General features: G+C 46.7%; 1 protein-coding gene across 2 annotated transcripts in view; it reads left to right on the forward strand.

The window, feature by feature from the left end:
- Nucleotides 1-26,915, forward strand: part of LOC138567644 (zinc finger protein 431-like) — a 608,674-nt gene that overhangs the window by 409,553 nt on the left and 172,206 nt on the right. For both annotated transcript variants that reach the window (XM_069646110.1, XM_069646109.1), the window contains exon 4: nucleotides 25,823-25,933. In XM_069646110.1, the coding sequence (XP_069502211.1) occupies nucleotides 25,823-25,933 (111 nt within the window). The remainder of the gene's footprint in view (nucleotides 1-25,822; nucleotides 25,934-26,915) is intronic.

Consider the following 26,915-nt stretch of genomic DNA (forward strand, 5'->3'; position numbering starts at 1 on the left):
AATAAACAATAACATAGAAATCATTAATATGAGACACTGTATTTGCATTACATAAACATCAGTCAATCATTGTTAATGGTTTTGTTTTTCTTCCCTTGACTAAATTAATGAATTCATATATTCTTCTACAAATTATGAAAACGAACTGGAATTTCTCTTCACTTTCCCTCTTCTCTTTTACATCATTCTCTGCATGCTGTTTCTTCATGTTCTTCAATATTTTAAATGTTCCCTTTCTTGAATTCCAGTGCATTTTATTGGCGTTTTGGTTGCTTTTACTGTGATGCACTTTTTCTTTGGGTTCCTTTGCTTATTTTTAACAAGTGTTAAAACTTAATTTTTTCAATCCCACTTAGAATGATGATGGGATTTCCACATTTTATCATTTCTCTATATGATTTCAACTAATGAAGCATTCTTCTACTGTGTCCCGTTCCTGTTTGATCTCATTCTGCCTTCTACCCTAAGCTTGCAGTGCTTCTCTCCAAATGTTTGCCTTTCATTCGAACCTGTCCCTCTTAGACTATGAATATGTTTCTTCTTTTCTCTACTTTGAAATCTACTTCTGAAATGTATTGTCTTCCCTGATGCTTTTCTTAAATGTAATATAATGACATTTTGATTTAATTTAAAGTGGGAGTTCAATCAAAAATGTTATTCTTTTAAAAGATATGCCATAATAAAAAATATACATACAAAATATTTTTGCAAAAAGTTCCTATGTAAAATTTTGGCAAATGAGCCTCAAAGTCAGCACTAGGAGGTATCCATTGTGTGAAATGCCTCTTGCGCTTATGTTAACTCTGCTCAGGCTATAGCCTGCCAGCGTTGTATTGATAATTGTGGAGCCCTGGAAACTTAAAAAGTAAGTACTCGCTATTATGAGCACTGTGCTGCTGCCGAATGAAAACAAAAGCCACTGCAATTATGAATATTCAACCGGCCGCCGATTGCGGGGGCGGTGGAATATTAATAATTGCAGTTTCTTCCTTTTTAAGTTTCAAGGGCTCCCCTGACCTTGAGGATAATTTGGTGAAAACTTTACATAGGAACTTTTTGTAAAAATATATTTTACGTATATTTTTTATTATGGCCCATCTTTTAAAAGAATAACATTTTTGGGTGAACTTCCCCTTAAAATGTCCTTCTGAACACCAATCAGTGTATTCTATTGGTTTCTTGAATAGGTAATCTAATTATTATAGCCCTCTCCCCTGGCTGGCCACCAAGAACGGTCGGCCCACTTGTATATTAAATTAGTTTATAAAGTAAACTAATTTAATATACAATTGGACCCAGAGTTCACACTACTTCACTTTTGTTTAACAGAAGAAGGCAAATGAAACTCAAAAAAGGGATGGGAGGATTATCCTGGTGTATGCTGGTAACTTCCAGAAGAGCCCATCATTTTTGTTCCATAGTAGGGGAACAAGGTACGTCTATAATGGATAGTGGTTGCTGTGGAGTTTGGGGAATTTATGCTCTTGAGGTTGTCCGAGAAACCAAGCTTATACAATCATTCTCAGATAGTAGCGAAAACAGAGAAAATTGTATTGTCTTGCTGGACAATATACAGGGCTACATGTCCACTCTACTGAAACCATCCCACAACAACCTGACCCACACATCAGACCGCCATCTTTATAGTTAACACCCTTTTGACACAACCAAAACTGTGCAGGGGTATTCTAGAAATGACAGTATGATATGTCATTTTGATATAATATTCCATTTATAACGTACATGTACACAAGTGTTTCTAGGCGCAACATGACAAGGGAGGGAATGCAGAGGGAGGACAAGACAAACAAACTTACTAGACCTTGTGTCATTCAGATAGTGCAAGTGTGACACAGCAAAGTCCTGGGGCAAGGGAAAGGGGGAAGTGCCAGGGAGGGGGAAGTGCAGTCCGGGCAGCATTGCTCTAAGTGCAGCCAGGGCAGTGTGGCTCTGAGTAAGTGCAAGGAGGCAGGGGACTCTAGTGGTTAAAGTTACAGCCCCTAAGTGCACGGTAAACCCAGAGGCAGTGCAGGTGAGACTGATCATGGAGGAGCCTGGTACCCAGTGAGACTCTGAGAGTAGGCAAGCAACCAGTCGGCGCAGCAGACAGGTAGGTCAGCAGGGGAAGGAGAGAGTGAGAAAGCAGAGGAGAAAAGGAAGGTCTTGAGCCACTTCTGGAACTTCAGGTGGTCCATCGTAAGTTTGAGAGAGGCAAGGGGGCCATTCCAGAGGGAGGTAACTGCAGAGGAGAGAGATCTACCACCCACGCTCTGCCTGGAGAAGCATCTGCCCCTCAGAGAGTTGAAGGTAGCTGAGGGAAGGGCTCGAGAAGGAAGGTATTTTGGAAGAGAGAGTTGGATGTAGCGCGGGCCCCGACCCCAGAAACCTTGTGGACGATGCAGAGGGTCTTGAACTTGATCCTTGCAGCCACAGGGAGCCAGTGGAGAGATTTCAGGGCTGGAGAGATACAGTCCCTCGGCTTGAGGCCAAGTATAAGTCTTGCAGTCCTGTTCTGGATTAGTTGCAGAGGGCAAAGAGTAGAGGAAGGCAGATTGAGAAAGCTGTGGCAGTAGTCCAGCCTAGAGAGAACCAGCACTCTGGAGACAATGAGCTTCTGGGGGAAAGTAAGAAAAGGAAGAATACCTCTGAGGAGGTGCAGCTGGTAGTGGACCGCTTGGCAAGGTCAGTGATGTGAGGAGAGAAGGAGCGAGTGGAGTTGAAGATGACACCAAGGTCTTTTGCGTCACAGGAAAGCGAAGGAAGAGGGCCCAAGGAGGGTGGCCAGAGTGGGCGAGGGAAAGCGGGAGCAGGGGTCCCAATGAGAAGAATCTGCGTCTTACTGGCATTAAGGTAGAGATCATTGGATGTGCACCAATCCTGAATCGCGGATAGACAGTCAGGAATGAGCGAGAGAGGAGAGGAGGCTGAGGCGAGCTTGAAAGAGAGTTGAGTGTCATCCGCATAACATTGAAAGTTAGAGGGGAAGGTAGAAATCAGGTGGGCCAAAGGGGCCAAGTAGACATTGAAGAGCCAGGGTGAGAGGATTGAGCACTGGGGCCCACCACATGTGAAGATAAGATTGATGGAGAGAAAGACCCAAGTTGGACCTTGGAGGGTCGGTCCAGGAGAAAGGAGGTCAACCACTCCAGGGCCTGATCTGTGATTAACATGTTCTCACAGAGTCGATTGATCAGGATGGCGTGATTGACTGCTTCAAAAGCAGAAGAAAGGTCAAGGAGGATGAGGACAGAAGGAAGGCGCGAGTCAAGATTAGAGAGCAGATCTTCACAAGTGTTCAGGAGAGACGATTCCGTGCCTCTGGCTGCTCTGAAGCCAGGTCATGGAGACAACTAACAGACTCAGTGTGGAGAGTAAGCTGAGAGATGGCCAGCTTTTCCAGGTGTTTGCTCCAGAAAGGAGTGATGGAGATCGGGCGATAGTTTGCCGGACAGGTAGGATCGGCAGAAGGCTTTTTAAGGAGGAGGTGCACAAGGGAGTGCTTGAGGGGGGATCTTGTAGCCATCAGGGAGGAGAGTGTAAAAACTTGTGACAGAGATGGCTGTGAACCATGTCTCAGTGAGAGCGAGGACATCCAAGTCAAGTTCTTCGACAAGGTGGCTGTTTTCAGAGGAGTGTTTGACAGCAGAGCGAGAATTTAGAGTTTGCCACATTTGAAAGACTTCCAGGATGGGGTACAGGCTTGAGGTACACCCAGCGGAGGTGGTAGAGGGGCCCACGAGTGGGCAGAGGTGGTGGCAGGAGGTGGTTTAGAAGCCAGAGAGGAGGAGGAAGGTGCCAGAGAGGCGGTGGAAGAAGGAGGTGGCAGAGGAGCCAGAGAGGTGCTAGTAGGAGTAGTGGGAGAATGAAGAAAGTTGATCAGATGCGGGAGACGCCTATCGAAAAGGAGGAGATTGGGCTGAGGGCCCTAGACCAAGATGGTGCCATTCAGATAGACGTTAATGATGGCTTTGGAGGGGTGGAAGGGGGCCATGTGGACCTCCCGTCGAGTGCCTCCATTAATAGGTGAGTAAGAGATATGAGAGAGAGCCGAGACCATATGAGGGGTCCATAGGTCTGAAGAGGGAACGACAAAGAGAATGTCAGTTAATGTCTGTTTTGAGGAAGCGCTGATGTGGGTATCTGCGATAGGGAGACCAGGGTTGGAGACCAGGATATTCCTCTTCAACCTTTTCCTACCAGACTTAGTGAGAGGGATGGGATAAGAGATAGAGTAGCAGTTTGAGAAGATGGGAGAGATTGAGAACAGCATAGAGGGTAGGCGAAGGCAAGAAGACAGTTATAGGGAATAGGAAGCACCTTTTACGCTCATCTGGCTCCCACAAGGGGCGTAGATCGGACCCAGACAGCTGCCACCTCCTCCAACGTGAAGCGTAGTGCAGAGATGACAGGCTGGACTGGACTGCCTAACCTCGTCTGCTTGACCCATAGAAGTATTCTCTTGCAAGTGGAGAAAGGGATTTAGCCACCCGTGGATTCTAGTAATGGCACCCCACTGTTCTCCCCACTAATTACCACAATTTCACTTTCAGTAAGCTCACCTTATGTTTGTAAATGATGAGCTCTCCATCCTGCATGGAGTGCAGGGGCGCGTAGATACTAGTTACTTCACTGGTTTGAAGGCGTTGGAAGAGTTTTGGATGAATATTGACTCTGAGGTTCCAGCCGAGAACCCGTAACTATAAAGTTCAAAGAGTTCAATATGTCCGATGTTCACTCTTGTACATTCCTTTCTTGTGTTGCAGCTGGGTCCAAGGGAAGATTGTCTTGTGGCAGCTGATGGTGTTCAGGTAAGAGTCTGTATTACCCAACACTGTCCGGCAAAAGATGCGTGTGTTTAAATTGCTGGTTTCTCTCTCCTTACAGGTGCGGCGTAAGAAGTTGCGGTTTGTTACAGAATAATGGCTCCGGTTGTTAATCAGGTAAGTCTATGGTGGAGAGGTTGTATTTGTTGGCTTTTTCGGCTCACCTTATGTTTCTTTTGTCCCCTAGATGGTGTAATTCGGTGGAGAAAATGATGGAGGCTGCGCTGGATCGAAAAATGCTGTGAGGACTGGTGAGTATGGCGTGGCGCTGCAGCTGGCGATGCGACGCGTGTAGAATAATGTCCTTTTCAAGTTCGAAGACGTGATGGATCCGGAATTCAGGTAAGGATTGAAATAATATCTGTTTTCTAACCTTTCCTTCTTCTTTCTTCTATTGCTAGGAGCTCTGGATTCGAGACGGGCGTGGCTGAAGACTGGATGCTGACTGCAGGCACGGTGAGCGTTACGCTTCTGGATGCAGAATAACGCAAAGCATGTGCTGCTGTTCGGGCGTGGTTTAAATAGCCTCCAAAGTAGTTCCAGGTAAGAAGTCCCTAGAACCACATCTGAGTAAAAAATAGTCCCTGTAGTAAAATAGTCCCATCCAGGCCTCACGTTGGCTTGGATTCATTTGCAGCATGGTCTGCATGAGGTAAGTGAAGACTATGAGCCTGGCGCCTATGGCGTCAGGACTGATTTCTATTATGAGCCTGGCGCCTAAGGCGCCAGGACTGAACCCAGACAGCCCCCAGCCAGGGCTGCGGGGGTTTTATTAAATATCTGGATGCCTGCTCCCGGGGCTGATGGGCTTGATCCGGATGCCCGGGGGTAGGCATCATGACAGCACAGCCCAAAGCCGAGAACCACAGGAGGCAACAGACGGGAGGGTTGCATGATCAAAATTTCTAGGGATGACAAAAGCATAGTACGGACTTGTTGGGTTGTGCGAGGTGTTCCTTCTGCCTTTTATATGAACAGGGACCTCCTCAACCAACTCGAGATTAATTTGGACCCTAGTTATTACCAAGCCCGGTCCCAACTGGAGAGTAAATCTCAGGGTCCTGGCAAACCTAAAGAAAGCCTTGCGGGCAGCACTCGTGCTACGGTAGGAAATGGAATTTCAGAAATGGAGGAGAGGTGACCATCCCAGGCCTCACCTACAGAATCCACCTGTTAAGACCATTAGTAAACATAGGCGGGGAATATTGCCAAATGTTAGGGAATGCAAGTGTCGTTCCCACTGCCGAGATCCCCTGAATATGTGTGGGTACAGTAGTGGGAACATTTTCATAACTGTGTCATGTTCTGTTTTCCAGTATTGGCACTAAAATCCCAAGAATCACCAAAGAGGACCACTCGGGGACTGGGAGGAAACACCCAAGGAATCCGGAGTATCGTCCCATCCCAACCCGAACTCGCGAGGAGAGCGTGTCACCTCAACCGCTGACAGGAGAAGCAACTGAATTTCTCCACATGGACAGAAAGAACATCTCACTCGCCCAACTCCCCCTCGACTGGAAGTCAAAACGAAGTCGGGAGGGGGATTTGTGGGATGTATTGGCCCACTCTGCTATACTATGCGGCCTTACTCTGCTATCTATGGTGCGAGAAACAGCAAAATGGTGGCAAAACCTTTGTGTGCGTCAAAACCTCCAAAACCGCGAAGATGACTTCACAACCTGCCACCCATGGTGCATGTGTGGTGGAACAGAGCACACACTGCAGAAAAAGTGCCAGTGGGCTCCAGGACAAGTAAACATGGAGTACAGAAGAAGAAGCAGCGCTTTGCCAGTGAAACTCCAAAATGTGCCTGTAAATGACATTTATTTTGCTGCTGAAACTTCAAAACGCCTGTATGTAACACTTTCCAACACTCAAAATCTTGCTTGGCACTAAACTTCAGTTAATCTAATGAAGCACTGTGAATTAAAAGTCCTGAAATGTTAACGGCAAAACATTTTCTCAGCAAAGCTGGATTGCCTATTAATGACAATTCCTGTCAAAAATATGTGTGCAGGCACACTGTGGGCTCCCCTGATTAAAAAGTTGTCTAAAACTAAAGATCTGCTGGATTAGGACTGTTGCTGAAAGGAACACTGATCTCAGTTGTTTTGATCCCACAGGTTTAAATCTAAGAATGTAATTTATCTATGTCATCTGATGCAACAAGTTTGTTTTAGGCTGGATTTCAAGTCAAGAAATTAAGAAATTAACTTAGGCTGGCTGGGCCTGCAAGAGGTTGAAAAACAGGTTTCCACCCAAGGGGCGGGCATTCCTCTCAGGAGATGCTCACTGACATATGATAATTGTGGGGTAGGACAGACTTTTGTCTGCAGCCAGGGACTGAACAGTGGCAGATTCTCCAGTCCAGGAAATGGACATGTGAAAAGGTCGTAATCTAGGCTTGCAGAAGGAAATCCCAAAGGTGGGGGCTGCTCCTTGCCTCCAGAGACAGACAAAAGGCTGAACATTTGCTGCTAAGGAATATGTAATGAACATTTTTTAGAGACTTATAACTCGCTATCAGAAGTGGTGAAAAATATGAAAAGGGCACATTTCTTACTCGAATTTTTGGCCCTACATTTCAAAACGTGGTGGAACTGTGTAGCATATTCTGAACAGGAATGGCAATATATGTGGTTTTATGGGAACTGTATTTATGCTAGAATTGTTAAACTTTGCACACACACATTCCTATGGTAAACATGCATATTTGTGGAAATTTGGAGAAAGTTTGGAAAATGTTTTCAGGGTAAAATGGACAAAATACTGCAAAAAGGTGAAACAAGGAGTCACAGGTGTGGGATTTTGATGAACAGATACGCCATAAATATGTAATCATTGTATGTGATTTTCGTGGAGGTAACAAATGTATAAATATGTATTTAGGACAAGATTCGATTTTGATACTAGTGGCTAGGGGAGGTTTCTAAGTATTGTGAAAATCAAACCATAAACTTGACATCATCGGTCTTTGATCCAATCACTCGGATGCAAGGCGGAGATGAGGCTCTGATCCAATCCCAGTTCACAGGGGCAGTTTAGTTAAGCCGGCCCATACACCCATTTTTGTGATGTCATTGGAAAGGATAAATAGAGACAGCTGACAACACATACACACTCTCTCTTCTAATTCCAGCGAAGCACTCTGATCCAGCATTCAGCATCCAATCTTTAACATTGTTCCATATCCAGATGCAAATCACCAGGCCAAGCAGTAGCTGAACCATTTTCAGCTTGGCCTCAATCCTTAATAATTAATCCTCAACCAATCCTTACAACCCAGTGGAGCGGTGTGGTGTGGGGAAGCATCCTGAAACTATCTGGCTTGCTAGCATAATGCTTGCCTGATGAACTCGCCATCCCGCTGATCTGAAATATCCAGAAACAAGAAGGGCAGGTTCCGTGCAGTTCCGGCGACTGGCCTAGCTGATGTTCCACACCTGATGTGTTGTCCTTCCTTGATAGACCCGATCCATTGACCAGAATCTTGACGGGCCTAAAATCTTAAATCCCAGTGGATTGTGAGTATTAATAGGACTCTAGAGAACTATTGTATACCTTGCATTATCTTGTCCCACCCTAATCTCTGAACTATCCTTAATTTCATAACCAGTAATAATGTCAAAATCTTAGTGCTATCGTATTCTGTCTATTTGCTAAAGCGTCATTTTCATAGTCATTTTTATTTGTGTAACTCTCATCCAAAAATCCCACTTCGAGTGTTTGGACTGGTTCCGCCGGGGAAGGCGCTGGGGATCTGTTACTGAAGTCATGAATCAGTCTCAGAGCGTACTTCGTCCCGACCTGGTTGTCTAGTCTGCATGCTCTAGCCTTGAGTAAAAGCATAAGTCATATTTTCTGATTTTGAACTGAAGTTTTTGTCCAAACTTGTGTCTTTATTTCCACTACCCAAAACCATTGCGAAACAGTGTAATTGACCTGTTTTTATCAAAAATCGTATAGTAAAAGTTTGCCGCGAATTTACATATTGCAAAAGTTTTACACATGTGAATTGTGTTTAAATAATTTCCCACTTTGCCTTTGAGATTCCAAATGTTTTCTTTTGATTAAATCATTGCTTTTGCTTGCTTGCATCTGTTCAAATCGGCTCCCGTAGAAATTCATAATAATGTAAGCATTTTTGGACACATTTAGTGTTTTTGCTCATCCAGTTTCAAAGCCAATCTGACAGTTGAAAAGTCAAATCCATTTTTTCTCTTTTGTTTAAGGGGGGAAGGTGGGGGTAATATTCTGTTTGGTCTGTAGTATTCCTGAGTACCTGCTCTCTCCTCACATCTATTTAATTTGCCTATTGGTGGGTTGAGGGGTGTTGCAGGGGGAACTTCTAACCACACTGCTATCTGTTCCAAACCAACCCAAAAGTATTATTTTCTGTGCTGCATTCTTTTTGTGATTCACAGTGCATGAAAGATATTATTCATTGTTCTTGTCAACCATTGGTGATTGTTGTTACCTATTAAAAATATATTGTGATTTTGAATTCTAAATAAATGAATAAATACATATTTACCGTTCCAAACTAGCCTTATTCCTGGTTCAGTGTGACCGGGGGGGTATTTTGAGGAGGGTGAGATATGAGTGGTATATCATTCAGAATATTGAATTTATAGACAAAAAAAATAAGGGTTTCATTTGCGCACTACATGCTGGGCGAGACTTGGGTTTGTGCCTGATTGAAATCCCTTTACAGCAGGTGGGTGAGAAGCTGAGTCCTGAGGATAGTGGCTGGATTCCACGCGCCATTGTTCACACAAGGAGCTGACGCTCGAGAGCGGATTGTAGATGGCTGGGCCCCCGCAGGCCGAGGCGTGTGCCCTCCTCAGTACCAGGCCCTCGTGAAACGCAAGAGATTGTGGCCACTCTCACGATGAGTCACTCCCAGCAAGCCACAATGTCTTCATCCTACCCTTAATTAGAAGTGGTCTATGTTGAGTGATCACCCAGATATCGTGTGGCTCCAGCCGTCTCCTTGAGGGTGCCACACCTGGGCCGCAAGGTCCCGTCGCCAGATCTGATCCACCATCCACGTCTGAGAAGGTTGGGCCCCCACTCTAGGGGCGTGTGCCCTCTTCTCCGCCAATGGAAGTCAGACATCACTCTGAGGGCCTCATTATGAGGTTGGCGGTAAGGGGTTAACGGCAACGGTAAGGGTGCTGTTGCGGTTAACCTCTTACTGCCGCATTACGAGGTCGGGCCCGAGGAGAGGGCCCGTTATTAGCTCCTTCACCATTCCCATTGAGCCCTATGAGGGCTCGAATGGGAATGGGGAATGGTTCTCAGAATGGGGACTTACCGGGTCCTCCAAGGTTGGAATGACCCGGTAAGTACCTATTCTGATAACCCGGACCCGGTATGCGGTAAGGGGGTAGCCATGGTGCTTATAGCACCATGGCTACCTACTACCTCGTAATGAGGCCCTCTATCCCGCACAGGATCCTACAGAAGACCGAGTTGTACTGAACGCCCCTCTTTGAATGACCCTGGGCTACATACATATGAACATCAGAGAGAAACTCGCACCATACAGATTCTCCCCGTATCGTCCTCAAGCTGCCCCCCCAGATACCACAATGGCAAACTAAAGCCGATGTAGCGGACCTGCTGACCGAAATAAATTAAAAGTATGAGAGCCGATATAGGTGTGAAGGTAGATAAAATAACACAGAGGATTGATAAGATGGAAGAGAGAATCGAAGAGGTGGAGCATAACATGTCCTCTCTCAGCACACTGGAATCCCAGATGGACCAGAGAATTGCAGACATTGAAGCCAGAGAGGAGGAATTTTGCATGAAAATGGACGATTTGAAAAATCGAGAAAGACGCAATAACATACACATCTTTGGTACCCCAGAGAGGGAGGGGGAAACAGAGCAAGAGCTAAAGAGAACTTTCCACACACTCATGAAAATCCTGTTCGAAGATGACTCCATCGATTAACCAAAACTTGATCGCATACATAGAGCTGGGGGTACTTCAGCGGGCCCAAAGACAGTCCTCGCGAGGTTTCACAATTACGCTGACAAAACCAAGGTTCTGGAGAAGGCCAAGTGCCCTTCCAACTTCACTAAGAACGCAGGTTTCAACAGAACTCTTCAAGAAGAAGCTGAAGACATTGCTCTTCGCCTAGAGATCTGTTGGTAGATATTCCAGCTAGGTAATACTCTGTGTTGCGCTGTGTAGTTTTGTTTTGTGTTTGTCAGTTTGCGCCCATCAGCCTTCAGGTACCAGGTGCGCATTACAAATTCCATAACATAACATAACATAACAGTGCACAGATTCCCCTGGAGACGGCGAGGGTCTCGATTTACCAAGATTTGTAGTCTCTCACATTGGCCATGAGAAATAAGTGCATCCCACTCACTAAGTGGTTGAAAGAAAAAGGCGTAGGATATCGATGGGGCTACCACTCCTCTCTCACATTTGAATGGGAGGGGAGCACGATCAAGGTGAAATCGGAGAAGGACATCCAGAATTGCACGGCTGACTTATTGAGTGATCAGGAGGAAGAAACAAACCAAGGAGAACGTAGTGGAGATATCAGACAATGGTGCAACAAAGGACCAAGGCGAAGGTGAATCCCGGGCTCCAGGAAGTTCAGGAGGATGAATGCATCCCTGGATGTGGAGGCATGACTTCAGGTAACGAGAAGGAAATACTTTAATGGTGTACTGGTAGCAGGGCAGAGATGACTGCGGAGGTATACACCAAATTGTTCGTTTACAATTGTTTGAATGAACAATTGACCGATTTTAAAGGGTCACAATTGACTTTTTCACAATTGACTGTATATATATATATATATATATATATATATATATATATATATATATATATATATATATTTCTGAGGCTTGTGGAATCTGCTTAGATCACATGCTGTGCATAGGCCGACATCTAGTGAAAGCTGCGGAGTATTACAGTTTGTTTTTCGAAATTTGAAAATGGGCGTCGACACAGGGCGTGCCAGTAATACTATCCCTAGTGTGACGTCCACTGTACCCAAGATCCCTCACGCGTCTAGGATCCTCAGATTGTTTTTTTCCGCCATACTGGTCGGAAGCATCTTGCGGAGTCCCCTGGCGTTAGCCATACTTTTGCTAAAATTATAAAATAATAATCTATTGACATCCTTCCCCACCCCAACGTCGAACTTCGACACTCGACGCCGGCTGGAGAAGAAATCGACCGTCGGCTGCTGCACGACGGATTTGGGCCTCGGAAGGCCGCTGGCCTCGGCCCGGGCCTGGTAGGCCGCTGGCCTCGGCCCTGCAAGTAGGGAGAGTGGGGGTGGTACATACTCTACACTCTTGGTATATAGGTACACCTTATATATTTCCTACACTTAACAGCCCGCTGCCTCAAGGTGCGTATGGAGGGTACCCCTTTTCAATTCTGCCCCAAGTGCAACCGCAAATACCCTTGGGTCGACAGGCACGCCACATGCAATCTCTGCTTGCCGAGGGACCACCCCGAAGCGAACTGCAGAGCGTGTAGTAGGTTTAAACCTAAGACACTTAAGGATCGTTCGACGAAGCGTTGGGCCCACCACGCCAGGCAGGCGGCCATGGCAGCGGAGGGCGCCTTCAGCGATGGCAGCGACGCCGTACTTTCGGATGGCGAGGGCATTACGGCGTCGAAAGACAGCCGAGCGTAGGTCCCCGACCTCGGAAGGTCGTCCGGCAGGGCGGCTATGGGGAAGACCCCCGGCGACGCAAGCGCTTCACATACTACTCACATTAAACACACTAAGTCCAACCGAGACTCGACGACGTTGAGTTCTCGGAAAGAGGCACAGACAGAACGGTCCGATTCGGTGTCCTCTGGGCGCTCTCGATCAAGATCGCCACATGACTCCAGGCAATCATCCACTCTGCCAAGAGTGCCTCGCTCCCTAGGCTAACAGAAGTTCGATCGTCAGAAGACGAAGACGACTTCCACCCCCAGGCCGCGCTCCAGGAGGCAGAGCCCACAATTAGAGCCAGCAAGGCCCCACGCTCGAAGGACAGGGACACCTCTCCCGATCCTCGACGCCAGGCGTCGAAAAACTCCAGAGCCACTAAGGGACAGGGAAAACATTTTTCTACGCACGGGGAGGGGGGAAAACAGCAGAAGAAACTACCTGTACATTCTTCCACACCTGTGAGACACTCCAACCCCCCTAAACAGACAGACAAGTCCAGGTCTGCTGATAGGTCCACAACCAGCAACGCTACTCAGGATAAATCCCATAGACTTGCTGAGAGAGTCATTCCCAGTTCCAAAAAATGGTCCAGTGAAGACATAGATAGGGTCATGTCAAGAATGTCTTCATTGGCTGATTTTTATGATAAAAATCCAGAACATTTCCTCTCGTATGATCCACAAGGGGCCACACCCTCAGGCTCTACTGATCCTATCCCCCCGAGTAAGAAGGCCCGGTTTGAAACCCCAACGAGGTCTGAACCCTTCGAGGTACAACCTTACGCAACACCATACTCTCGGTATCAAGGAGAGGCTTCCTTTTGTGGAGACCAAGATTTTGGTATGATAGAAGAGCAAACCGGGACGGGCTACTATGGGGATGATGAGGACCAGGAAGAAGAAGAGGATGACCCGGAAACATACAGAGTAGATTCCCCGGTAGAGAACGAAGCCCCGGTTACCGACTCCCCGTTCGATAACCAGCCCCTCCTAAATGAGGTTCTCGCTCGCGCAGCAGAACATTTCCACATTGACACCCACGGTGTACAGGAGGAAAGGGACTTCGCAGAAGAGTTAGTGGGAGAAAGGAGGCCGGTTGCCCAGACCATCCCTATCCTTAAATCCATTCAGCGGAGAATAGATCCGTCCCTGGTGAACCCAAACCTCACCAGAGCAGTCAATCCCAGGGTTGAAAAACTTTTCAGGGCAGCTCAGTCTGACCCTCTCTATATAAGAGTACATCTGAAGCCAGACTCCCTAGTTGTTACCAACACTCGTAAGAGGGCTGGAACACCCTTGTCTTCGTCAGAAGCTCCTCCCGACAAGGAGAGCAAAAAACTATACGGTTTCGGCAGGAAGGTAGCCTCAACGTCCGCCTATCAAGCAAGGATTGCTAACTCCACCACCCTGTTGGCCAGCTACAACTGCCATCAGTGGGAAGAAGTCGCGGCTCTCATAGCCTCTGCTCCTGAACCGTTAAAGGGCCAATTAGCTCGGATTTCCCCAGAGGGTAGAGCCGTGTCTGGTTGCATTTTGAAAGCAACCTTCGACGCCGCGGACCACGCAGGCAGATTGATAGCAGAAGGTACTGTTATCAAGAGACATGCGTGGTTACGGCAGTCTGGTTTTAAGACAGAAACTCAAGCATCATTGTTAGACAAACCGGTGGAAGCCGATCTGTTGTTTGGGAAGGCGGTCGAAGACGCACTGAAAAATGCCAAGGACGAATACGAGACACTCAAATCCCTTGGCCAGTTAACCAATAAACCCCCTAACCAGAGAGGGAATAGTAATTTTCGTCGCCCACGCGGCCAAAATTCCCAGAGAGGATCCAACTATTCCCAGGGGCAGGGTACACAGTGGAACAACAACCAACAGTCTACCCAGGGTTACGGCAGAGGTAATAGGAGAGGTCGTGGTAAAGGCAGAGGCAGCCCCAGCAAGGGAGGCGGCACGCCTCCACCAAAGCAGTGACGCTCAGTTCAGGGTCCCTTCTCACGCAACCCCAGTAGGGGGACGCATTTCAAACTTCACCCAGGCTTGGGAAGGGAGCTGCCCTTTGGGATAGCTTCAGCACCAAGGGTATTCACCAAGGTACTGGCGGTGGCGGCTGCACACCTACGCAGGGAGGCAATCCCAGTGTACCCTTATCTGGACGACTGGCTCATAATGGGGGAAACCCCAGAAATTTGCAGGACAAACATTCAAAGGACTATCGACCTCCTCCACGAATTAGGCTTCTCAATCAACGAGAAGAAGTCAAGCCTGGTGCCAAGCACCTCAAAACAATTCCTAAGAGCAATCCTGGATACCCAGGAGGGGTTGACCTTTCCTTCAGAAGAAAGAATTCGGAATATACTACTGCAAATTCCGCATTATCAGTCCGGTCAACAAATAACGGTACGCAAAGCAATGCGTTTACTGGGCATGATGGCGTCATGCATTTACCTGGTCCCCCACGCGCGCCTGCGCATGCGTCCCATGCAGGAATGGTTGGCGAAACAGTGGTCTCAGGCAAGTGGTCAGTGGGACGATCTAGTGGTTGTTTCGCCAACACTGGTACAAAGCCTCCATTGGTGGACAAGAGAGAATCTCGCAAAGGGGAAACCCTTTTACGATCCCGAAGTACAGGCAGTAGTCACTACAGATGCATGTCTGACGGGGTGGGGAGCTCACCATCTCCACCACACAGCTCAGGGTCTCTGGTCTCACTCAGTGGCCAAGAACCACATCAACCTGCTAGAGCTTCTGGCAGTATTCAGAGCGCTTCAGGCGTTCGAGCCCCATCTACCAAACCTGTCAGTGCAAATCCGGACGGACAGCACTACAGCCATGTTCTACCTGAACAAGCAAGGAGGGACTCGCTCGCCAAATCTGTCCAAGCTTGCCCAGAAAATCTGGATATGGGCACTCAGACGGAACATCTTCCTGTCATCGCAACATGTTCCAGGGGAGCTCAATTCCCTAGCGGATGCTCTGAGCAGGGACTCCCTCCCAGAGGAACATGAATGGGTTCTTCACAGAGAGGTCATAGAAGATCTCTTCTCTCAGTGGGGTTTCCCCACTATAGACTTATTCGCCACAAGCGAAAACAGACAATGCCCAGGATTTGCATCCAGGTTCCCCCAACCAGACTCCCAGGGGAATGCCCTGTGGATGAACTGGTCAGGGATGTTTGCGTATGCTTTTCCACCAACTCCTCTCATCAGGAAAGTGGTGAACAAGATGAACAAGGAATCGATGACGCTCGTCCTAGTTGCTCCCATGTGGGCAAGACAACCGTGGTTCCCACACCTACGCAGGATGGCGGTGTGCGAGCCCATCAAACTTCCAGCCAGGTACAACCTACTGTCCCAGCACCAAGGTCAAACAGTGCACCAGCAACCCAGCTCAATGAACCTGGCAGCATGGCTCCTGAGGTCATAGAGTTTGGACATCTCAATTTGCCACAGAGGTGTATGGACATCCTAAAGGAATCTAGGAAACCAAACACAAGGCACTGTTACTTTGACAAGTGGAAGAGGTTCGTTATCTGGTGCCAGAGTAGACAAATAAACCCGGTTGATTGCACTCCTTCCACTATTGTTACATACATGCCCCACCTGCTAGATGCAGGATTGGTTTTTAACTCACTGAAAGTACACCTGGCAGCCCTCTCGGCTTACACCACTTCCCATAGCAAGGTGTTGTGGTGGAAAGTACCAGTAGTTAAAGCCTTCATGGAAGGAGTAAAGAGACTTCACCCTCCTATTTCAAACCCACCACCAGGGTGGGACCTTAATGTGGTGCTAGCCAAGCTCATGGGCCCCCCTTTCGAACCCATGCATAAAAGCAGTCTCAAACACCTGACTTATAAAACGGCCTTCTTAGTAGCTATTACTTCTATAAGAAGGGTCAGTGAAATTCAGGCTCTGTCAGTGCAGGATCCCTTCTTTACTATCCATAAAGACAAACTGGTTTTACGCACACACCCTAGGTTCTCACCTAAATTTATATCAAAATTCCATGTAAACCAGTCCATCGAGCTTCCGGCTTTCTTCCAGAACCTGCAAAGCTCGGCTGAGGTGAAACTACATACCCTAGATGTGCGTAGGGCGGTCCTCTACTATGTAAATAAAACAAGACCGCTAAGGAAAACAGATCAACTGTTTGTCTCCGTAGCTACAGGCAGAGAGGGGGATCGCGTCTCTAAAGGTGCCATCTCGAAGTGGATTATTAACTGTATCCAGCTGTGTTACTCACTCTCTAAAAAGACTCTGCCTTTTACGCCAAGGGCCCACTCTACTAGAGGCATTGGGGCCACTCTGGCTTTCATTGCAAATGTTCCCCTTGACACGATTTGCAAAGCAGCTACTTGGAGCTCTATTCACACTTTTACTCAGCATTACTGCATTGACACCCATTCCAAGGCAGATACACAAGTGGGACAAGCGGTTCTAAGACACTTATTTGCTCATGACCCTTCTCACATCCCATCTCCTTCTTCTGGTACTGCTCGCTAATCTATGCACAGCATGTGATCTAAGCAGATTCCACAAGCCTCAGAAGGGATACATTACTCACCGTAATCATATTTCTGATGCTTGTATCTGCTTAGATTCACATGCGACCCACTCTTCCTCCCCTCCGAGAGAAGGCGCATGATTGCTTGTAGTCTTACCTTTCTGTCTATCTGCTTGGATTATCTGTACTCACGCTACTCCTCATGCTACCTCATGTCAGAAAAAACACAATCTGAGGATCCTAGACGCGTGAGGGATCTTGGGTACAGTGGACGTCACACTAGGGATAGTATTACTGGCACGCCCTGTGTCGACGCCCATTTTCGAATTTCGAAAAACAAACTGTAATACTCTGCAGCTTCCACTAGATGTCGGCCTATGCACAGCATGTGAATCTAAGCAGATACAAGCATCAGAAATACGATTACGGTGAGTAATGTATCCCATATATATATATATATATATATATATATATGGGGTTTTGGGTTGGCTAGGGGGTTGAGGGGGGTTTCCCTCCACATATATGTTACAATTGACCTTCACAATTCGGTCAATTGTGAAAAGGTCAATTGTAATTCGAACAGTTGTAACACGAACAATTTGTATACAACTGACTGCGGATATTTGGCTTCCCGTTTGGAGGTTAAGGGGTGCTCAGGAAGGAGCCTTAGTAACATTGACACACTGGTGGAAGGAGGCGATGTAGGGGTTCGAAGAGGGGATGGGGTAACAAAAAGGGGCTCAATGGTTAGTTGGTTGTTTTGCGAGGGACCAGGGTTGTTCCGGTTCTCACTGGTGGTCCGACTCCGGCTGGGAGAAATTACCCAAGCTGCTTTGGACACCGTTGGGGGTTTAGGGGAGGGAGAGGGGTAGGGTGGGGAGGGAGAGGGGTAGGGTGGTGAGGGAGGGTAAGTATGCAGTGTTATGCAGGCATGTGATGAGTGGTACTCTGAATCGCATAAGGAATCCAGATTTGTTAAGGTTCACCATGGGCATGCGACAAGTTCTGGATAGGTAATGGCAGCAATTCCTGACATGACGAAGAGTGCTCTCGCTAGAATCTGCACACTTAATGTTAAGGGGCTCTACTCCCCTACAAAACGGTCTATGGTGTTCAGAGAATTTCGGAGGTCTGAGATAGCCGTGCTTTTTCTGCAAGAGACCAAGTATGCTCGGGGTGAGAAACGTAGAGTGCTACAGCCCGGAGAGGGATTGGAATATTGGGGATCTGGTCCTTTGAAGAAAGCAGGTGTAGGGATACTGGTTAAGAAGGGGATGGATCTTAAAGTTTACAAGGTATGGATGGACGTGGAGGGGAGAGCTTTGATAGTGATGGGTCTATGAGCGGGTTAACGTTCACGCTGGCAACATTGCACGCCCCAAATGTGAGACAGGCTGAGTTCCTACAGCGCACCATATCGAAAATAATGCTCGAGGCCACAGTCCATGTGATTCTCGGAAGGGACTTCAACCTCTGGGCGGACACCAAAAGGCACAGGCAAACAGTTGCTCTTTAATTCGCCCGAACCGGCTGACGCCGGCAGAACGGCGGTGGCAGGAATGATGCAAACCTATAGACTACAAGACATATGGCGGGAAACACATCCAGATACCATGGCTTAGACCATCTATTCCGCACCTCACGGCACATACACAAGAATTGACGATATATACATTTCTGAGGAATTGGCGTAGGTCACGGCCTGCTCGGAAATTGAACCCATCGCCTGGTCAGACCATGATATGGTCTCTGTAGGCCTAGATCTGGGAGCTCTCCCACGTAAAAAGAATAAATGGCGATGCAATGAGCCCTTATGGTAAGACCCAGTCTTTTGAGCGGAAATGGTAATCGAAATAGAAGAATACCTCAAGGTTAACAACACAGGCGAGGTATCGAAAAGAGTGGTGTGAGACACAGGGAAAGTGACCTGGCGAGGGATACTAATCAGAGAGGGTGCCAATAAAAAAAGGGAAAGGGCCCTGATAGAAACTAAATTGAGGAATGAAATAACACACATTTGCGCAGTTTTATGAACACTTATATGAATCTGAAATGACACAAGATAGGACCGAAATAGACAACTACCTGGCCGGCGTAGAGATGCCTGAACTCACGCGTGAGGAGGCGAACGTGGTGGACGCCCCAATCACGGCTGAGGAGGTCGAAAATGGGGTGAAAGTTTACCGCTGGGAAAAGCCCCCGGAAATGACGGCTACACGGCAGGCTTCTACAAAACTTTCCTATCCCCCCTCCTCCCCTTTCTGGTTGAACTATTCAACGATATCCTGGAGACGGGTATAGCCCCGGACTCCTTCTCAGAGGTACTGATTTCGGTGATACCTAAGGAAGGGAGGGACCCTAAACATTGTGGATCATACCGCCCAATAGCCTTACTCAATATTGACGCAAAGATTTATATGAGAATCCTAGCAGCTCGTATAGAGACATACATGCCTCAGCTCATACACCCGGACTAGGTAGGATTTATCTTAGGGAGGCAAGGGTCAGATACCATGCGCAAGACCTTACACCTGATACATGAATCTAAAGTAATGGCAGCGGAACCTGCTCTTCTGTTTGTCGATGCAGAGAAGGCTTTCAACAGGGTTGAGTGGGGTTTCCTGGAAGCTGTTCTAGCCAAGGTACGATTGGGAGAGAGATTTAGGAGAGGGGTGAAAGCGGTATACACATCCCCTAAGGCTGCAGTGTCAGTAAATTCCGACTACTCGAGATGGTTTACCCTGGGCAGGGGGACTAGACAGGGGTGTCCGCTATACTGTTTGCCTTGTCGCTTGAACCTCTCGCACAGGAAATCAGAGCTGATCGGCTGGTCGAGGGGATGCCGGTGCAAGGGAAAGAATTTAAGATAGCATTATATGCAGATGATCTACTGCTACACGTTACAAATCCGCTAACATCTTTACCCAGAGCGATACAATTGATAGAACAATATGGTCTCCTTTCCAGTCTCAAAGTTAACAGGAATAAGTCAATCCTGTTCCCCCTAAACGAACCCACACAGCATGACAGGGAGAGGTATGCCGTCATGGGCCTAACTATCGGGGGTGCCACTTAGCGATATTTAGGAATAAATCTGGTAAGACATCTAGATGCCTTATATGAAGCTAACTTTCCCTCCCTGCTTGAGAAGTTCCAGTCTGATCTGACGAAATGGCAGAAACTCACAGTCTCATGGATGGCGAGGGTAAATGCAATTAAGATGGTGTGCCTCCCGAGATTCTTATACCCATTCCAGATGCTCCCAATCACGATGCCAAAATCATTCTCTGGGGAGGCGAAGAAGGCTGTTTTGAGATTCCTATGGCAGGGGAAAAAAACAAGAATTGCATACGAGGTATTAACACTGCCCAAGGAAAAGGGAGGGGTGGGCTCACCAGACCTCGAAAAATACTATATGGCGGCACAACTTACAGCATTGATACCACACTTAAGAAATCAAACACACTTACAGTGGGTAAGCCTTGACAATTACAGTTTTGCTCTGGCCACCCTATCGGAGTGGCTTTGGGTCATGAGGGACACATTGACGCATAGGATACGACAGCATCCAATCTTGGGCACTATCTGGGAAATTTGGAGAGAGAGTGCGGACATGCAAGGCATTACGACGAGGCCATCCACCTTGAGTCACATCTGGGCACCTGGGATCCGGGAAGAGATCCCGGACCTTGGGAGATTTCAACGATGGTTCGAAGCGGGTCTCGAGAGGGTTGGACAACTCTGGACGGGAGGAAATGTTATCACGATCACTGACTGTTAGGGAGAATTCTCTGTTTAGGCTGAATTTCCTAACCTTGTGAGTCCCCCAGCAGCTTTGCTGGATTTTTGGGGTTTATTTTTTTTCTCCTGCCAAGAGTGAGACTCTTTTACCCTCACTCTTGGACATGATTTGAGTGTGTTTCTTTGAATCTAGAAGTGTTTAATGGGCTATGGGGTCTTTTACTCCATAGGGCTTCATGTGTTTTTGTGATATGTGTTACACAGCACCCTCAGTGCAGTGACACAGGGGTGTCATAGTGACCCCCCAGTATAGACTCCATACCCTGGGACTGACTACTGTCTCCCAGGGCATGTAAAGTCACCATTGACTTTACTAGTCTTAAATTCTGAACAGAACCAGTACAAACCATCATATTGTGGACGTACTGGCTGGGGCAATTCAATTGCCCCAGGGTCTGTTAGTCGAGGGGGCACGTCTCCGTCCCCCCTGATCGAGTTTTGGCTGGTGGCAGTGGATACTACTTTTTATATTTAACCGCAAATATTTTCCTATGGGATTTCCCATTGTTTTAGGCTACTATCTTTATTCAATTATTTACGGTAGCCTCGAACATACCGCCGGTTTATTTAATTAATATTAATTCTCCGGTTGGTATTTTTTGCCAAAACTTGATTCTAAAATGGCGTTTGTATTCTCTTCTGTGACTCCAACCCAAATCGAGCCCTTTGTTCCACTTTTTGGCGGGCTTCTCCACAGAAGCCCTCCAAAGTGGTGCCACTGTGTCTGGGTTACTTAGGAGGGGTGGAGGGGAATTTAGGCACCCTGGACTGAGTTGCCTAGGCAACTCAAGTCGCACTCCGTCCTGATTGGCCCAAGTGGTGAGCTGGCCGGCTCACCTCTTAGCATGTTTGAGTGACAGCTAGGCTGAGTGAATGGGGGTTTGCTGCATAAAAGCAGGGCTTTGGGGACTGGAACTTCAGAAGTCGCCACAGGACCTAAGAATCCGATGAGGGAGAAGCTGAGCCGACCTGCCACGACACCACGACCGGTGGAGCCCTGCTGGACCGTCTCACCACTTTTCCCAACGACAGAGAAGATCTCCCGCCAGAGAGTCTTCTTCCTTTGACTGGTGGGGATAACCAATTTCACCGCCTTTTTGCTTTCCCGACGTATCTCATGGCCGCCTTGCCCGTGCTAAGCACCCCAGCAACCGGGATACCACGTTTTACCACGACCGCGAGATAAAGGTACCACCTTTAACCGGAAAACTCTGCGGCTGGTTTCTGCCCTGGTAGTGCAACGACCTTCATCTTTCCTCCGAGTCAAGATCTTCTCTTCCGCTGGATGACGACGCAACTTGCACCCACTACCAGGAACAACTGCCACCGCTGGAGGATCCTTCCTACTTAAGGTACCGTGTCCCGCCTGGCTTCCCTTGCTACCGACTGTACGGGGTAGATTTAGCCCCCGGCTTTCGAACCTGGGTTAGCCTGGGACACCTTGGCTAAACTTTTCTAAGCCTCTCTAAACTCTTTTCTGAGCCCTCTGCAAGACTTTCTAAGCCTAGTGTAACTGTGTGATCTTGGGCGCATTTGTGCTCTGCTCTCTCTAAGAGTGGGCCCAGCCTTTGGACTTTGACTCACCAGTGACTTTTTGCTCTCTGCCTTGTTAACAGTGTTCTGGAATCGTAGAGTGGTGTGCCTCTTCCTATTCTGTCTTTTTCCCTCCCTTTTTCACAAACTTATTAGAGTGCAATCTAGTTAAGCGCTCACCTCTGTATGAAAATAAGTGGTGTTTTACTGTGATTTTCTAGTAGGGAAAAAGGGGTGTATATATCATAATAGTAACTGTGTTTAGAATATTTTACAATAAGAGTGCTAGAGTGTTTCAACTGTGTGTTTTTAAATAAATAATTATATACTTTGATACCAAAGCTCTGGTCAGTGTTTGCTTGTATTATTGTATCTGAGTGCCTATTGAGTATACTTTGCATACTGCCTAACTGTTCTTGAGGGAAGTCTGACTGCTCAGCCACAGCTACCAGGTAAATCTGGGTGGTACAGACTGCTACCAAGTGGGTTTACTGCCAACACCTGTAGTCTTAAATCTTTTGCAGTGGTCCCTAAGGGAACTGCACAGGTTTCTGCCTAACACTGACCTCGAAAGTGCACTTGGTATAGGAAAGCTATCGGTTTTCCACTTTCTTCAACTTAAGCATATACTGCTAAGGGAACCATGGAAAGAGAAAATCAAAGGGATCTCACCCCCCTTGAAGTACTCCTTGATACCCTCTCTGTCACTAAAGTGCTGATCTCAAGCATCTACAGAACTCTGATAGACACTGGGAAGGTATCTACTATCAAACTTAAAAATAGATGGGAGACAGATATGAACATGGAGATTGACTCTGACCTATGGTCCAAGATGTGCAAAGGTGCCTCTAGGGTATCGATCGCTTCTCAGTACAAGCTGCACACTATTAAACTCCTTCATAGGCAATATGACCCTCACAAGCTGTCCAAGATGTTTCGCACAGTGAGTCCTCTATGTTGGCATCAATGTGGTGAGAGTGCAAATTATTGGCACATGTGGAGGGGGTGCCCCAGGGTACGAGTGTTCTGGAATGAAGTTCTCGGTTGGATCAGGGATATAGAAGGGATCCAACACGAGCTCACGCCACTTCTGGTGTTGTTTGGGTTGGAGAGGAATGACGATGAGTTTGTGAGGGTGACAGGGTTAATCGTCCCCCTACTCCTTGCGGCACGAGCATCTATAGTAATTAAATGGAAACCAGCCGGGGCCCCGAGTAAGAAGGAATGGGAAAATGTTGCCATTAGCATTTGTGTGATGGAAAGGATCGCTGTGGCTCTACATGGGCGATCGACACAATATGAGACATTGTGGAAAGATTTCATTGATAAGTGTGTTCCGATGCCCTAAACTAAAAAGTGGAGAGGAAGGCCAATAGTGAAGTGTTGCCGCATGCATGTGTAGGGGACGGAGGGCAATGTGTTGGGAGGCGAGAGACACAGCTGGTATATGTGAAATGTCGCTAGCGAGAGCACCTCTGAACTTCTTTGCTGCTGTTCATGGACCTATAATAATGTATGGACCACAAATCGGAATATATGTGGTAGTTCAGGGAGAAAGACCTAAAGGGGGACGCATTCGGAGCATAACACTGTTCTAGGGTGGGTGGTGGAACGGGCAGGGGGAAACTTCGAGATATGGTTCTAAGGTTCATGAGAAGGAAGGTATGTAGGCTTTCATTTCTTTGATTGACAATCATATGTTCAATGGTACCTGTATGATGTTTTACGTGTTATGTTGAAAACTTAATAAAACCAAATAAAATGTTTTAAAAAACTGTTGTCTAACGGGGTGGTCTTGTGCCCATAATTAAGAAGAGGGAACACTCTCTAAACCATCATTGAATACCTTACCTTGACAATACACAAGTTACAAGTTATAAAGTACGAAAACTACATCAAAAAGAGGTCACATGTGCCTAATTGTAATTCCCGAAGGAAGTTAGAACTTTATCCTTTGCTGTTACACAGGAATACAATTCTCTATTAATCTTCCAACCTTAAAATCTACTTTAAAGAGAGGTTGCGTGTGCCTAATTGTGTTTTCAACTAAAAGACTGAATCTTATACTGTATCTAGAAGGATCTATGTGATATTAATACATGAAATTACACAGAATGCTTTTTTAACTAAACCTTTTTAACTAAAACATATTGATTCTTTTTTGGGGGGCACTCCCCAATCCCCTTGTTTTCCTGTGCTTTTATACCCTCCCCAAACCCTTCCCCATCCCTTTTTACCCTTTTACCCTATCCCCATATACATTTGAATTATGAATGCAGTATTCTTTCGTTATTAGTGTTTCAGTAAAAAAGTCATTCTCTGTTTTCTATTTTCATCATCCACAAGGCTGTCTCGGGCCAGGGACCACGCTATCTACAACTTGCTCTTACTAAATACTCTCCCTCTAGACCTCTACATTCCTCTGGTACCAACTCTCTATGTGTCAAGCGGTTCGCTAAACATAGGGCCGGAGGCCGATCTCTTTCCTCAGCTGGCTCCCTCTTATGGAACAGCCTCCCCCTTCCTCTTCGTCTTGAGCTGGACCATCTCAAATTCCAGAAGCTCCTCAAGACTTTCATTTTCACCTGCCCCCCCTCTTCCCTCCCCTGCTACTCTCACGGCCGCTGTGATTGGTGACCCTGGCCCTGATGTGTCCTTTGGGCCCTGGTTTCGCACACCCAGTCGCCTTCAGCCTCCCTCTACAAACAGCACTTACCTTGGCACTTACCGGCCTTCGCCACTGTAGGCCTGCACTTACCCATTTATTTTTATTTTTTACAGATGATAGTTACCTAGCACCTCCTACTCTGGGCACCTACGCCTGCTGCTCACTCACCTGCTCGGGCACCCAAGCACTTCCCCCCTCTCCCTCTTCCCCCCTCCTCTCTCTGCACTTGCACGCTCTGAATGCTCACAAGGCCTAGTAGGTTTGTCTTTATCTTCCAGTGTATTCATTGTTTTCTATCCCATGTTCCCTCCCTGTTGCCCTGTGGGCGCTTTGAAATGCAATGTTTTTGTTGTATAAGTGCCTAACAAATGCCCAATAAATAAATACATTCTAGACATATCACACTAAACACCTGGGAGAATTACAAATGCTACTGGGTTGTGTTGTTCTTCTTCAGTGATGACTGATTGTCCCCTCATATTAGTCATATTACCTTCCATTAACTTGGTTTGTTACTTGTTTTTCCATTCACTGGTCTGGTTTCCTCAAAATCCTCATTTTGAAATGTATATCTTTCCCACCAGTGAATGTGAAACCCTATCTCCAGAGCTACACCAACTGATTTTCAGAAAGGGAAATGCTGATTGCTTTTTAGCTATAGTAAAATGTACATCATAAAAAGGTTAAGTCCCTCACCTTTAAGTGGTGTGGTGTCCCCCTTTGATAATCAATCTTTATGCAATACAAATATTGATAACATTATAGTTAATACTCTTCACTTTATAACAGGACATGACAATGTTGCACCTGTTACCTTATTCTCTAATACCGATGACAGTGAAACCTGCTTCATGGACCAACAAGAGACCAAGAACTGGTGTGCCCCCATCAGTCAGACAGGTAAGGAACGTGTATTACCATTTTATAACTTCCTTAGTAAGACATGTTACTTAATATCCATATCCCCTTACACACATGTGGCCATGTTTTCCATTCACTTTTATTCTATGCCAAGATATTTATCCATTACAATTTTCATTGAAGTGTATTGTATTTTTGAGAAACAAAAAGCATAGTGAATCTGTTTCATGAGATCACTATATGTCTATAGTGTTGAATGACTAGCTATCAAACTCTGTAGTATGATCAAAAATGTGTACTTGTGATGGACCATCTGAAGTCTGTGATTATAGTAATGTTGGGAATAAAGAATATAGTCTTCATCTGATTTTTCTTTCACAAAGGGGTTCTAAGGACTTATAATGGGTCCTTCCTCAGCATGGAAAACAGAATAAATCACTCTATTTGCCATCAATACGTATCACTGATTGTGGTGTCTCTTCATGCCCGCCATGTATAATAATATGGAGCAATGTAGCTTTGAGGCCTATAGAAGCCGGATACAAAACCTCTTAAAGAATTAGTTGTCTTTACCAAGCAGCACGCCTACCATGTCCCTGTATCTACAAGTTGGTCTTTTACCAGTCCAATACAGAGTTTGGTGATGGGTGGCACTCTTTTAGTTTCAAATCAACATAGGAGTAGAATTACAATTTCATAAAACAGTTGCTTGGGATCTTTACAGTCAATCAGAAGGACCAAGCTGGAAATGGCTAGGATCTATAAAAACACTACTTAATGGAGGGGGCGTGGCTTGGCGCCATGGCGGTCGGTCTGGCTATGTAAGAGCTCTCGGCCGTAGCCGCGCGTCCAGCTAAATATGCCCCAGTGAAACATTTTTTCAGCGCATATCAACAGTGATTCCAGTTGCGGATAGGCTGCTGCACACATCTGCCCATTCGTGGCCGTTGAGCCTGCCGAATACCTGGGTTTTTGCCGTGTCTCTCCTGGAAGGGGACAGTGGTGGTCGCAGTGCCCTCAA

Source organism: Ambystoma mexicanum, chromosome 2p (genome assembly GCF_040938575.1).
Source record: "Ambystoma mexicanum isolate Mex_15411 chromosome 2p, UKY_AmexF1_1, whole genome shotgun sequence".
In the NCBI taxonomy this organism is placed as follows: Eukaryota; Metazoa; Chordata; class Amphibia; order Caudata; family Ambystomatidae; genus Ambystoma; species Ambystoma mexicanum.